Source organism: Macrobrachium rosenbergii, chromosome 13, assembly GCF_040412425.1.
Source record: "Macrobrachium rosenbergii isolate ZJJX-2024 chromosome 13, ASM4041242v1, whole genome shotgun sequence".
NCBI classification, from domain to species: Eukaryota; Metazoa; Arthropoda; class Malacostraca; order Decapoda; family Palaemonidae; genus Macrobrachium; species Macrobrachium rosenbergii.
This window is the reverse complement of record NC_089753.1, coordinates 37304309-37318912: the sequence shown is the minus strand read 5'-3', so window position 1 is coordinate 37318912 and position 14604 is coordinate 37304309. Positions and strand designations below refer to the sequence as shown.

Sequence of the window (14604 nt, the reverse complement as noted above, 5' to 3'; positions counted from 1 at the left end):
TATGAGAGAGAATACGGGTACGGGCAACACAATATGTAATAAATGTGCATTTACAAAATACATTATATATATAATATATATATATATATATATATATATATATATATATATATATATATATATATATATATATATATACATACATACATATAACGAACTAAAAAGGGTCACAGACAAATATACCTGAAAGAACAAAATCAAGTAGAGACGTATAGGATTAATTTAAGGCAACCAAAACGACCTGGGAACTCACCACAGCAACAGCGCTGGACCCGAGCACTTCTGCAGGAGACAGAGTCGTGTAGAAGGCGACGTTGGCCAGGACATATACCACGGTGACCAAGGAGATGGAGATGTAGATGGCCTTGGGCAGGTTACTGCAAGGAAACAATATAATTATTATATTAATGAATCTACCAAACAGTAATTAATGCATTATGCTTTAGGTTATATGTGTGTGTGTGTGTAAGTGTTCCTGTTGTTTGAGTCTGTACATATACATATATACATATGTATATATATTTATGCGTGTGTATTTATATACATACGCACACACACTCATATATATCATAATATATAAATATATATATGTGTATATATAAATACATTATACATATATACAGTATATCTATATATATACATGCGTGTGTGTGTGCATGTATTCGTTTTCAGTTATTCATATACACATATATACATATATATACATATACTGTATATAATAATGTGTGTGTGGGGGGGGGTGAGTGCTTTCTGTTCAGTTTCGCTACACTCGGTATTACAATTCTTGGAGTAATGATTGCCAGTAACCTAAATCATCCACATCTACAATGTTTAAAAGGTTAATTCCTGCGAAGAACTAACGAACCTAAAAATTCACCAATATTCCATACCCGTCCCTCTTCGATTACCGAGTCCAAAGAATTCTCGTGAATTCATGAACTTATTTTGAAATGTTCCAGCACCGTGGCATCTACAGATCTCTGTCACTTCCTTACACACTGATGACAGAGTTAGGTGGACTGCGCATGCCTAGTAAATTAGCATGGGCCCCAGAACCTCGCATTCACTACGCCAGAAAATAAGTTAACATTTTACTACAGTTTTATCCATGAAATTGTCATCATTTTCCAGATTCTAATGAATGTTGGATTTATGTCCCCAGACACGTCCGAAGAAGCAATAAGGAAGATGGTAATATACACGAAGAAGGAATAAGGAAGATTGGTAATATGCTCGAAGAAGGAAGACGGTAATATACTCGAAGGAACAAGGAAAATTGTAATATACTCCAAGAAGGAGTAAGTAAGGCGGTAATATATTCCAAGAAGGAACAAGGAAGATGGTAATGTACTCGAATAAGCAGTAAGGAAAACGGTAATATTACTCGAAGAAGGAATAAGGAAGACGGAAATATACTCGAAGAAGGAATAAGGAAGACGGTAATATACTCGAAGAAGGAACAAAGAAGATGGTAACATACTTGAAAAAGGAATAAGGAAGACAGTAATATACTCAAAGGAATAAGGAAGACGGTAATATACTCCAAGAAGGAATAAGGAAGTTGGTAATATACTCCAAGATGGTAATATACTCGAAGAAGGAACAAGGAAGACGGTAACATACTTATCTCCTAAATGGCTGACGGTTACAGCCAGGAAAACGGAAGAAGGGAGAAATCCGATTACGAAAGTGAATGTGAGAAAAGGTGGCCTGACGGGTGTTTCTGGTCCACCCAAGAGGCTAAATGCATCGCGGATTATGGGAGTGTTTTCAATATCTGGATAAATAGCCAGCCTCTCTTTGGGAGCCCAACTGATGGCTATCCCGTCTTTAAGATTTTAAGAATCGACTTCTGGGTGCGAGGAGTTCCTAGACATTCCAGAAGTTAGGAATGGAATGCGAGAGAGAGAGAGAGAGAGAGAGAGAGAGAGAGAGAGAGAGAGAGAGAGAGAGAGATGCATGGGGGGGGGGGAGGTAGGACGGGATGCAAGGTTCTTTAATATACTCTGGGTATACTTTAAGGACCTTGGTCCTGATAATAGTTCTATTATCATTATCGTTCATAATGTTCCTACAATCTTATAAATCTCAAAATCTAACGAACTCTTTGGCTATAATAACTCAAATTTTTACCCTACTAAATTGCTATCCATGAACAGTTTCTTGGGATGCCTTCTGGACAGTAAGACACGAAAAATTATATATGAACACATAACCGCCAAAACAACTTTGTGAACAAATGAAAGAGTATGAAAATATATAGATAAAACAGGGATCCCAGAAGAAGACAAAGATTGCATCAGCGTAAAGAAGAAAAACCAAGACAGGATCTACGCGGATTAAAGTTTACAGCAGCAGGAATAACATGATCAAAGGTAATATCACAATAAGAGTTTATTTTTTAGTACACTAAAAAATAAAACATAAATGCCCTTTCCAGTACTCTAGAAGCTTCAAAAGCAAGAACAAGATGAAGGTCCTCATACGAATTCGAGTTGAGAGTGATTAGATTATCAAAGGTTACTGCGTGAATGAGATAAAATGATCAAACTACGGGACTTTATGAAAGCAGCCAATGGCTGGTTCCTCCTGTTCCTAGCCTAGGTGGAAATGGACGTGGGCGGTTTTCGGACATATCTGCCCACTACACCGACCTTTGCATAAGGAACACGGAAGGACTATACTCCAGGAGAAGCTTTCACGGTTTTGGTCTTTACAATACAAAAAAATGACGGTAAATGAAAACGCAGAGACAATCAAAAGGTTCCTAAGGCCTTTACTTATCGACTGATGCATTTCTCAGAGTCAAAGGAACAACCATTAATTTATTCTGCATATTTAGACGTAAAGTTTCCCCTTATTTATTCTCTCTCTCTCTCTCTCTCTCTCTCTCTCTCTCTCTGTCTCTCTGTCTCTCTCTCTCTCTCTCTCTCTCTCTCTCTCTCTCTCTCTCTCTCTCTCTCTCTCTCTCTCTCGTGAGAATCAGCAACGCATTCATCCCTTTAAAACTGAATTAGCCTCTTCGACGAGGCTGCCGGAAAAGGCGTCAAGACCCACTATTTCACTTTTTTCACTTCGGTGATTCCGGCCTTTCTTAGAGAGCCATAAGTCTCTCTCTCTCTCTCTCTCTCTCTCTCTCTCTCTCTCTCTCTCTCTCTCTGGTCAAGGTTATGTAATTTTAACTTGTTTCTGCAACTGTGTGGAAATATCCACTAGTATTTCTCTCTCTCTCTCTCTCTCTCTCTCTCTCTCTCTCTCTCTCTCTCTCTCTCTCTCTCTCTCTCTCTCTGGTCAAGGTTATGTAATTTTAACTTGTTTCTGCAACTGTGTGGAAATATCCACTAGTATTTGTCTCTCTCTCTCTCTCTCTCTCTCTCTCTCTCTCTCTCTCTCTCTCTCTCTCTCTCTGGTCAAGGTTATGTAATTTTAACTTGTTTCTGCAACTGTGTGGAAATATCCACTAGTATTTGTCTCTCTCTCTCTCTCTCTCTCTCTCTCTCTCTCTCTCTCTCTCTCTCTCTCTCTCTCTGGTCAAGGTTATGTAATTTTAACTTGTTTCTGCAACTGTGTGGAAATATCCACTAGTATTTCTCTCTCTCTCTCTCTCTCTCTCTCTCTCTGGTCAAGGTTATGTAATTTTAACTTGTTTCTGCAACTGTGTGGAAATATCCACTAGTATTTGTCTCTCTCTCTCTCTCTCTCTCTCTCTCTCTCTAGATAATACTTTGGTCTCCATGGCGTATCCATCCCATTAGAAGTGCCATCCTCCTTTGAAGTAATAATAATTACATCCTGTACATTTGATTTCCTACGTCCTTGTGTAAGAGAGGGAAATTTCACAACTCCGAGGAAAATGACTCAATGAAAAGGAATTAATACAATTTTGTTCCTACGTTTGCTATTGGCATTCGGCGACATCTTTATTAAATTCCAGCTGTGCGTGGGGAGAAAACGGGGGCCACGTCTGAGATAAAGATATTCAGTTTCTCAGGAAAAAAATGTACTTATTTTATTTCAGCCGCCATAAAGTCAGAGGAGGATCACGTACCACAGTATGACATATGAATATTTTTTTATGTGGATGCTTGCTTTGCTAGTTAATGACCCTGTGAGCTTGTTCTAAATGAATTTTGGTCCATAACAAATAATAATGATAATAATAATAATAATAATAATAATAATAATAATAATAATAATAATAATAATAATAAGTATCAAGACCTGAAAACAGAAATAAGCAGGATCTGGGATATGCCAGCGCAAATTGTACCCATAATCACAGGAACACTAGGCACGATCCCAAGATCCCTGAAAAGGAACTTGAGAAAACTAGAAGCCGAAGTAGCTCCAGGACTCATGCAGAAGAGCGTGCTATTAGAAACAGCGCACATAGTGAGAAAAGTGATGGGCTCCTAAGGAGGCAGGATGCAACCCGGAACGCTACACTGTAAAGACCACCCAGTCGAATAGGATGACTGTAATAGACAAAATAAAATAATAATAATAATAATAATAATAATAATAATAATAATAAATAAATAAATAAAAAAAATAATAATAATAATAAAGTTCAGTTAAAACGATACGTAGGCTCTATCACAGGGTAATTCCCATCTTCCAAACGCATTCCGAATTGGTCTAAACGTAAAATATTAAGATTATCACTGACCATTCTAATATTAATTCCTGCCTGTCTCTGCGCCTCTCCATACCTTAACTTCTTTACACAAAACTTCCCACGTCTCTACGACAAACCATTATTATCTCTTTGCCTTTATTACTTCAAAAGGAACACAAAGAAGGAAAATAAAAAAGTAAAAAACGAGCCGAAGTTTCTTTCGGCGCAAGCAAGTGCTCTGCACAGCATATAATGCTGTATGAAACTCTCAGCCACGGCCCATGAAACTCCGCCACGACCCGGTGGCGGTGCGTTGTTGGCGCCTTCAGCGGCGCCAGACGCACGATCATGGCTAATTTTAACCTTGAATAAAATAAAAAAAACTACTTAGGCTAGAGGGCTGCAATTTGGTATGTTTGGTGACTGGAGGGTGGATGATCAGCATATCAATTTGCAGCCCTCTAGCCTCAGTAGTTCCTAAGATCTGAGGGCGGGCAGAAAAAGTGCGGACAGACAGACAAATAGCCATCTCAACAGTTTTCTTTTACAGAAAACTAAAACCATAATTAACAATGAAATAATAATGCCACAAACAATCCATTTACTCTTCTTTCTTTCTTTTCTTTCTCTTTAATTCCCGTGAACCACAATTACTTCTTTTTGCGAGTGCAGGCGCAGACTTCCAATTACTCTCTTCCCCGAGACCTCCCCTAGATTTTTCTCGATGGGTGACCCTGAGATCCGATTAGGGATCAGCAAAGGCCACGAGATGAAGAGGAGGAGGAGGAGGAGGAGGAACAAGAATTCTCCTAACGCCCTTGATGTAATCGTCTTAGCGTTGGAGGAAGCTGAAAACTACAATAATAATAATAATAATAATAATAATAATAATAATAATAATAATAATAATAATAATAATAAAGCCAGAATCACGCATTATAATAACAACAGCGCAAGAGAATTTAGTAGTCTAATTACAAGGAAGACATACATAAGAAAATAATGCATATATCTCAATAAATGCCAGACCCTCAATATCTCTGTTCATCAACCCACGTGACATTGTGCAAGATGGCCACGAGAAGCTCTCTGGCAAGTATTCATCAGCTTTTTTTGTTATTCCACGTGCGCAGTTCATTTACCATAGTATTTCCATTCCTGACCTTCGCGAAGGCAACGACACCCTTGGTGCATATGCAATGTGGCCATGTCTGCAAAACACCACTTGTGACTAGACAGTAGTCAGTCACTGTCAAGACAGAGATTACCGCTGCCAATCTGTGTTCAGCTCAAGATGAATGGTCCCTTTCCGAATTCAATTAACATCAAATAACTATTATAGTTACAAAAGTGATCGTTAGAAAGAACCAGTACCTGGGCCTACCATCCCTAAACGTGCAAAATGGTGAACAAACAATGAATCACAAATCTACCTTCGACCTTCGTCAGGGTCCCGGTGAGAACTACATCATCATCTAGAAACATGAGGAACCTCTCATTACCTAATGGAGAAGACCCGGCGTTGCTACGCTGGGTTAACTCTAGGGACTACATCTGAGGATCAAAGGACGCCATGGAGGAATAGTCTTCTGACTCTGAGAAGTTTTGAGAGGAAAATTTCGTGACGATGAAATATACGATAAGAATACATTCTAAAAACAGATAAGAAGCTCTGACGAATGTTTCTCAAGACGAAGGAACATTTGAAATTCATTGTTTTTGAGGTTAAAGAACATTGGGAAGAGCATCATTTGATAAAAAAAATAATTAAGAACACCCCTTGATAATACGGAAAATTGAGAGAGACTTAGGCCGTTTATCACTCGAAATAAAAAAAGAAAACTCGAATGTAGGAACACTTCTGAATGTGATGGAGGGTGACGATACTGAAATCACTGGATAATTACCCATAATTAATTGAATAATTAACTGCAGTGATTATCAGAACAGCGTGGGTTGATGATAAATATCAAACACACTCAAGGAGTGGAAATGACGTGATTATGGTCACCAGCCCTGGATTTTCGGGAATCACTGTGACCCACTCCACATCAAACGAGACTCCAAAGATCTGTTGGATGACTGCAAACACTGATTTCTGGAGTCAGATTGTCAGCCCAAGTCTATAACGATGAGAAGCTGAAAACCGGACAAATTGAAACAGTTTTGGCATGTTTTAAATGCGGTTTTGCCCTAATCAGTCTCCTAAGTATGAGAACCCAGGGACACATTACGAAAGCATACAAACAAAATGAAATAGAGGCATCACACGTGAGCTCATCGTAATGACACATGGGTAATGTCAGGTTATGGGGTGATCCACTTTGGCACGCGGCTCAAAAAGCGATCCACTCAGAAAAAGAATTATGACAAGCAATGACTCATTCTGCAAACGCACTACTTCTGACTAAATTAGATTCACCCACTTGTGGTCATCATTACCGAATAATAAATCAACTTGTTTTACATATCAATGCATAAGTTGCTTCATATTTCTAGTTTTCATTTTCACTCGTAAACCTCTTGGCCACCGTTATCCCGCCTCTCCTTGCCAACACTCAAACTCCTTCACTAATTTCTGCAGATTTTCTTCATGATTCCCAATCAGTACTGCATCATTTGCAAAACGTCACGACCCATTACTTATATATGCATCATTTGCTAAACGTCACGACCCATTATATATATATATATATATATATATATATATATATATATATATATATATATATATATACATATACATATCCATGTACACATATATACATATATATATACATGTATAAAATAAGAAACGTAATACATTCAGTACAATTGTTCAAATTTACTCTAATCATTGGCTCCTAACCAAAGTGGTTATAACCGTTCATACAGTCAAAATAAAGTGTGTATATATATATATATATATATATATATATATATATATATATATATATATATATATATATATATATATATATATATATATATAATAAAGGGGCATGACGTCCTGCAGATGATACAGTACTGGTTGGGAATTGTGAGGAGAATCTGCAGATACTAGTGGGGGAATTTGAGTGTTGACAAAGGGAGACAGTTGAGAGTAAATGAGGGCAAGAGGGTTGCGAGGGTAAATAGAAACAAGAAATATGACTGTTGATATAAATGATGTTAGAATGAAGTGGGTGATTCTTAAAAGCATTTGGGAGCAACTGTAATGTCGGTTAGTATGACGAGAGAAGAGGCTAGACACAAATACTTGATGCAAGGGAGGAAGAGGAGACTTTGAGCGTCTATAGAGACCATTCAAACCAAGGTGGAAATGTCGAGCCTTCTCTCCCTTTTGGAAGCGAAATGTCGGTGTTGAATTCAAATAAAAAAGGTTGAAGCTCTTGGCATGAACTGTCTGTGTGACATACGTGGCATAATAAGAAGTGAAAGGGTGAGAAAAGTGAAGATATGTAAAATTGGTGAAAACTGAAAGTATGGGTTGGAATGTTCTGAGATGGTTTGGTCGTGTGGAAAGAAAGGAGGACAGTATGCTGGTGAGAAGACTTTACAATCCAGTGGTGTTAGGAGGGTAGGCCTTCTGTATATGTGGTGACAAGTTACTAATCTTATGGAAGTTTTAGGACTGCACAAGGATTTCATCCACAATGAAGCAGTTAAGGTACGAAAATGTCTAAATTTCTCACCGCGCTTGAATTATGTCATCTAAGAGGCTGAACTATCGACTAGTTCAGGGCCAAGTCCCGCTCTCCTCTCTTCTTCCTCTTTTTTTCCGAACATTGCATAAAACATGGCATTTATATAGTATGAATAATTTGCAATGAACTGATGGTGGAGTTCCTTTGATTACCAACCCATCAAAAACTTTATATAATACAAGGGACTTTGCGCAAAGTTTAAAGTTGACTTGAAATTCAAGCTTCCAAAGAATATGGTGTTCATTTGAAAGAATTACCAGAAGGCAACAGGGAATAAAGAAGGAATAGATCAGTTACTAGAAAAGAAAAAATAAACTAACAAATGAATAAATGAATAGATAAAAATGTATAAATGAATAGATAAAAATGTTAGTAAATTATAAAAATAACAGAATTGATTTCGCCTAATCGGTCTTTTGTCTTACTATCAACATGATTGTTCATCGATTTTTGTTATAAATAATAAGTCCCAAGAATTCATAAATCAGACGTGATTCAAGTCTTGGAACCCAGGTTAACGCCCTTTAAAACACAGTAATCGACCTCTTTGGCAGCCTGACCTGACCTACTTTAATCCACCCTCCGTTCGGACCATAAGGGTGTTGACCTCGTCCATATTTATGTGAGGAATTGTGGGGAGGATTGTAGTTCTCTTCCACCCCACCCCTCTACTCTACGACGCCCCCCCCCCATCGATCGCCCACATGTCCCCTGTTATTATCAGATTGGGGCCTCACAAGGCCAATCAGCCAGTGAATGAGAGGTTGTGCGTCAAGCAATGTTTCGTGATGTCGCCGTTTGTTTACGTATGGTCGAGGGGCATGCAACCTACCGCTCTGGTGTGCATTATCAGTGCAAAAATGTCTACTCTTGCAGTATGATTTCCCTTTGCAACATGTCCCCTCTCTCTCTCTCTCTCTCTCTCTCTCTCTCTCTCTCTCTCTCTCTCTCTCTACGTCCGTCTCAAAGTCTGTTTTCTTTGCAGTGATGACTTTAGTTCCGGTTCAATTCTGTACGATGTCCAGTCCGAAAGTGCTTTTCTTTAAGTGTGCTTGCATTGCAATGTCCCTACTATGCACTATGTCTACTCTGAAAGCATTGTGGCAATTGTTTGCTCTTTTACTATAGCTTCCTGCAATCGCGTTTGTTCGGCGATATGTTTACTTCTTAAATGTGCCCTTCCTTTGTAATAGAGCCAACACGCTTCCCTTTTTCCGAATGTCTTCACATCGTAGTAGGTTGTATTTGAATGAAAGTTTTTAATTTGCAATATGACTTTGCTCTTCCGTAAGCTCACTCTGGAGTATGTCTGCTTTGCAATACGTCCATTACGTACGTGTTTTTGAACTAATCTATGCGGTTTTCCCAAATACGCGTATTCAACATTATTCTTTCTTAGCAATGTGTCTGCATTCTCAGGAGTTTACCGGTCTGCTAAGTGTCTACGCTTTATAAAGCTTACTACTCTGCATTGTACGACACACGTGAGATAGGAGACACTCTCTCTCTCTCTCTCTCTCTCTCTCTCTCTCTCTCTCTCTCTCTCTCTCTCTCTCTCTCTCTCTCTCTACCTTTATGCTATGCTGTCCTTCACAAGGCAAGTTCAAGCATGGTCAACACTGAAGGAGCGTAGAAGAGTGATGGAGGCTTAATGTTATACAACAAGGATTTAAACCCAAAGATGGAAGAGAGAGAGAGAGAGAGTCTAATATTTCTTCCAAATAGGAACTTCATAATTAAACGAATCATCAAGACTTGAGACACGACTTACAAATGCCAAAGGAGACTGTATTACTGAAAGAGGATTAACCTAACTGATACGTAACAAAATGGTAAATTTGACTCTGACTATGAAATGAAATAAGCCTCATTACTGACAATAAAGCATTTAAAAAAATATATTACAGAAAGCACCGACAAAAACACTGAAATACTTTTCACGCAACTGAGCAATGACAATGAAAGGGCCTGGAATTTAACTACTCATGCTGAGCAGCCAGTATGTATTATTATACGAGCTGGTCAAGCTCTATACTTAAGTATAAAGATGCATGGCAGAATTATATTATGTATGTATGTATGAATGTATGAATTCTCTTGCTCCTTACAGCTGAAACACGGAACCAAAACGTGGGGACATTTTAGTCGAAAATCCAGCAAAAATCAAGGACCGTTCCACTCTTAGGGGGTGGCCTAAACGCAAAAGACCATCGAGAAAAGAATGAAAATTAGGGGGTCATTGGCAGAGAGCAGCTAACTGGTGATGGGTATCTGTTATTACCTCCTTGGCCACCACTCCTAATATTGAAGGTCGTTTGAAGCCGTTTACGCGGGCGTACTCAACAGGAGGGGGGCGGAGAGGTGCTTGCGTAGTGCGTATTTGCAAAGATGGACGCAAGAAAGGTTGAGAAGAACTCAAAGACAGTGGGTGGCGAAATTACTGAAGAGGGAATCATATTTTTACAGAGATGATGGACAAAGGAGAAACTGAAAAGTGCTGCGTATTTGCGATCATAATGAGCAGAAACGAAATTGAAAGGAATTGGAGTTAAATGCAACAAAGATAATGGAAAAAATATAAGGACACAAAAATGGGATCAGAAAAAGATTAAAGAGACTCGTACGTATTTAGAAATAAGATGAATGTAAAATTAGCCTAACTGCCAGGTGCAACGTATTTACGTCGTTTTGCATATCTATACGGTAGGCCCCACTTAGTGGGTCCTGCTTGAGAGATGCGAATACTGAATAAAACACGAGAACTGTTGCCTATTCACAAAGATGTCTTAGGAAGAATAACAGGGAATCTACAACCGCTTTAGGCGAATTGATGTTGTACAACGATACCACTACTTAGATTCAGCCAGCCTTGTGCTGGCACGGGCTCTTGCTCCCCAGCAGCCCGTAATTTACAATAATAGTGAACTCTTTGAAACTAAGAGCATGTGAGCATATTTAAAGATGAAAAAATGGGGAGAGGTTGCAGTTGATCATCCACCCTCCGATCATTAAACATACCAATTTGCAGCCCTCTAGCCCCAGTAGTTTTCAAGATCTGAGGGCGGACAGAAAAAGTGCGGACGGACAGACAAAGCCATCTCTATAACAGTTTACTTTTACAGAAAACTAAAAGAAATCATCACGTGCAATTTCTCTACGCCTTCACACACTGCGGTGTGTCTTCAGTTTGGCATTTCTTTCGCTTCCATTTTCTTCAGACTTTACGCTGATTCTGTTGGTTTTCTTTGTTCCTATTCGTATTCTCTCTCCTCCTCACATTTTCTTAGATTTTGTTTCTCTTTTCTTTCATCCTTCATTCTTATTATTTTACTTATGTTTATACGTTTTCTGTGTCAGTTTCGCTTTACTGTAATTTCTTTTCCATTCTTATGCTTATTTTACATCTTTCCTCCTTTGGTTTGACATAAAGTTATTTATACCCTCTATCTATCTCTCGCTTCCTTTCTCTCTTACGCGGTCAACTGGTTAAGCATCGAAGGGTGATACTTGATATGAGAGAGAGAGAGAGAGAGAGAGAGAGAGAGAGAGAGAGAGAGAGAGAGAGAGATAAAAGTAGCATTAAATGGATGGAAAATACTCTAATACTTTAAAAAGTAACAATTTAGCAAAAATATATAAAAGAAACAGATAAAAGTAATAATAGAAAACAGGTGAAAGTTGGAGAGAGAGAGAGAGAGAGAGAGAGAGAGAGATAAAAGTAGCATTAAATGGAGGGAAAATAAACAAACTGCAAAAAGTAACAATTTATAGAAAAGATATCAGAAAACAGATAAAAGTAATACTAAAAAACAGATGAAAATTGCAGAGAGAGAGAGAGAGAGAGAGAGAGAGAGAGAGAGAGAGAGAGAGAGCGGAAAATGAAGATTATAGCAGCTAGATTCAAAGTGCAAACAAAACAAGAGGTTTGGAAAATAATACCCGCCTCTCTCTCTCTCTCTCTCTCTCTCTCTCTCTCTCTCTCTCTCTCTCTCTCTCTCTCTCTGCAACTTTCATCTGTTTTCTAGTATTGCTTATATCTGTTTTCTGCTATCTTTTTGCTAAATTGTTACTTTTTGAAGTTTAAGCTTATTTTCCATCCATTAAATGCTACTTTTATCTCTCTCTCTCTCTCTCTCTCTCTCTCTCTCTCTCTCTCTCTCTCTCTCTCTCTCTCTCTGATACTTTTATCTCTCTCTCTCTCTCTCTAATGATACTTTTATCTATCTCTCTCTCTCTCTCTCTAATGATACTTTTATCTCTCTCTCTCTCTCTCTCTCTCTCTAATGATACTTTTATCTCTCTCTCTCTCTCTCTCTCTCTAGGCAACTTTCTTCTGTTTTCTAGTACTTCTATCTGTTTTCTGATATCTTTTTTCTAAATTGTTACTTTTTAAAGTTTTAGTTTATTTTCCATTCATTTAATGCTACTTTTATCTCTCTCTCTCTCTCTCTCTCTCTCTCTCTCTCTCTCTCTCTCTCTCTCTCTCTAATGATACTTTTATCTCTCTCTCTTTCTCTCTCTCTCTCAATCCAGAATCCCTATTCAAGGGTCCTTGAGGCCAAGGACTTTAATTTACAGGACAATGGTTCACCAGCCCTTTTTCTATAGATATAAATTTATATATGCAGTGGACCTCACGACCTTTTGAATTTAGGTCATTTTTCAAGCACTGTGTACCGTGCTGTACAGTCACCTACGGCGTAATGTCCGACTGATAAATTCAAGAATTATTCCAAACATGCCTCTCCTTCTCTATCTCTCTTTGCTACAAAGCTCTCTCTGGCTTGTTGTGTCAATAGAGTTTGATTCTAGGCAGTTCTGACCCCTTTATTATTTTGCGGTTATAATTATAGATCACACTAACCAACCTCCCTAATACAATTATTTTGCGGTTATAACTGTAGATCACATAACTTACCTCCCTTAGACAATTATTTTGCGGTTATAACTGTAGATCACATAGCTATCCTCCCTAATACAATTATTTTGCGGTCAAAAATTGTAGATCACACTAACCAACCTCCCTAGTACGATTATTTGGCGGTTATAATTGCAGATCACATAACTAACTTCCCTAATACAATTATTTTGCGGTTATAATTGTAGATCACATAACTACCCTCCCTAATACTATTATTTTGCGTTATAATTATAGCTCCTACTAAGCAACCTCCCTAATACAATTATTTTGCGGTTATAATTACAGATCACACTAACTACCCTCCCTAATACAATAATTTTGCGGTTATAATTAAGGATCACAATAACTAACCTCCCTAATAAGTAGTTTAAAGTCATCTGAAAGTTATTCCAAAGCAATAACTGTGAGAATTGCTCTTACTCAGTTTTAAGTGCTTACTCTACTCTCCTCTCTTGGACACCGCATTGATTCTTTCTCAAAACCGGGTTTGGCATCGCCTGGGACACGAAAGTCCATCCACCGTCTCGGTCTCTCTACCGAAAAAATAAATCAACAATATTTCGGTTTGAACAGAAATGATCAGGTGGTTAAATAGTAATTCTGGAATTGCCCGAGATAAACAAGATTACGGTTACTTGAAACTACCGTCTACTAAACATGTATCTTAATTACATAAACGTGACGGTACTTATCCTTAACAACATAATCCATATAATAATCTTATAATAATAATAATCTATAATAATAAAATCCGAGTGGATCTTGTTTGTCCGCCCCGGGTGGGGGCAGGGTAGGAAGGGGAGACACAAAACATCCACCCTCCTCCTGCAAACCTGTTTGTCCACCCCGGGCGGGGGCGGGTTAGGTAGGGGATCGAGAGGGTAAGGGAGACATGACGGGCAGCGCCGGGTTCCAGCACAGCGTAACACATGCCGTCAAGCTCGTAATAATAATAATAATAATAATAATAATAATAATAATAATAATAATAATAATAATAATAATAATAATTCAACTTACTTCACTGGATCCTTGAGTTCTTCAATGACGAAGTTCAGGTAGTTCCTGAAAAGAACAAAACAGTAGATTTAGAAAAAAAGGCAAAACTCTCAATCACATAAAAGTCAAAACCCCAACAGACTATAATATGTGGCTAAGTTCGGTAACGGTAAATGTTTCATCTTTGAAAAATGGAGGCAGTCACAAAACTTATGGTCTTTTATATTCCTTTATCATATTCCTTTATATTCCTTTACCATAATCAAGGCAAGAATGTACTTGAACTAAGAAGACACAAAACGAAGGAATGAATTAATATTCAAACACATAAGGATCCTGTAGGCTAACAGACAGGAATTTTTTTATTATATTAGTAAATT

General features: G+C 38.1%; 1 protein-coding gene across 6 annotated transcripts in view; it reads right to left on the bottom strand.

Moving 5' to 3' along the window:
* LOC136844587 (large neutral amino acids transporter small subunit 1) overlaps positions 1-14604 on the bottom strand; it is a 232219-nt gene that overhangs the window by 30756 nt on the left and 186859 nt on the right. For all 6 annotated transcript variants that reach the window (XM_067113859.1, XM_067113861.1, XM_067113857.1 and 3 more), the window contains exons 4-5: positions 14246-14290; positions 254-377 (exon numbers count right to left, since the gene is read on the bottom strand). In XM_067113859.1, coding sequence (XP_066969960.1) covers positions 254-377; positions 14246-14290 — 169 coding nt within the window. The remainder of the gene's footprint in view (positions 1-253; positions 378-14245; positions 14291-14604) is intronic.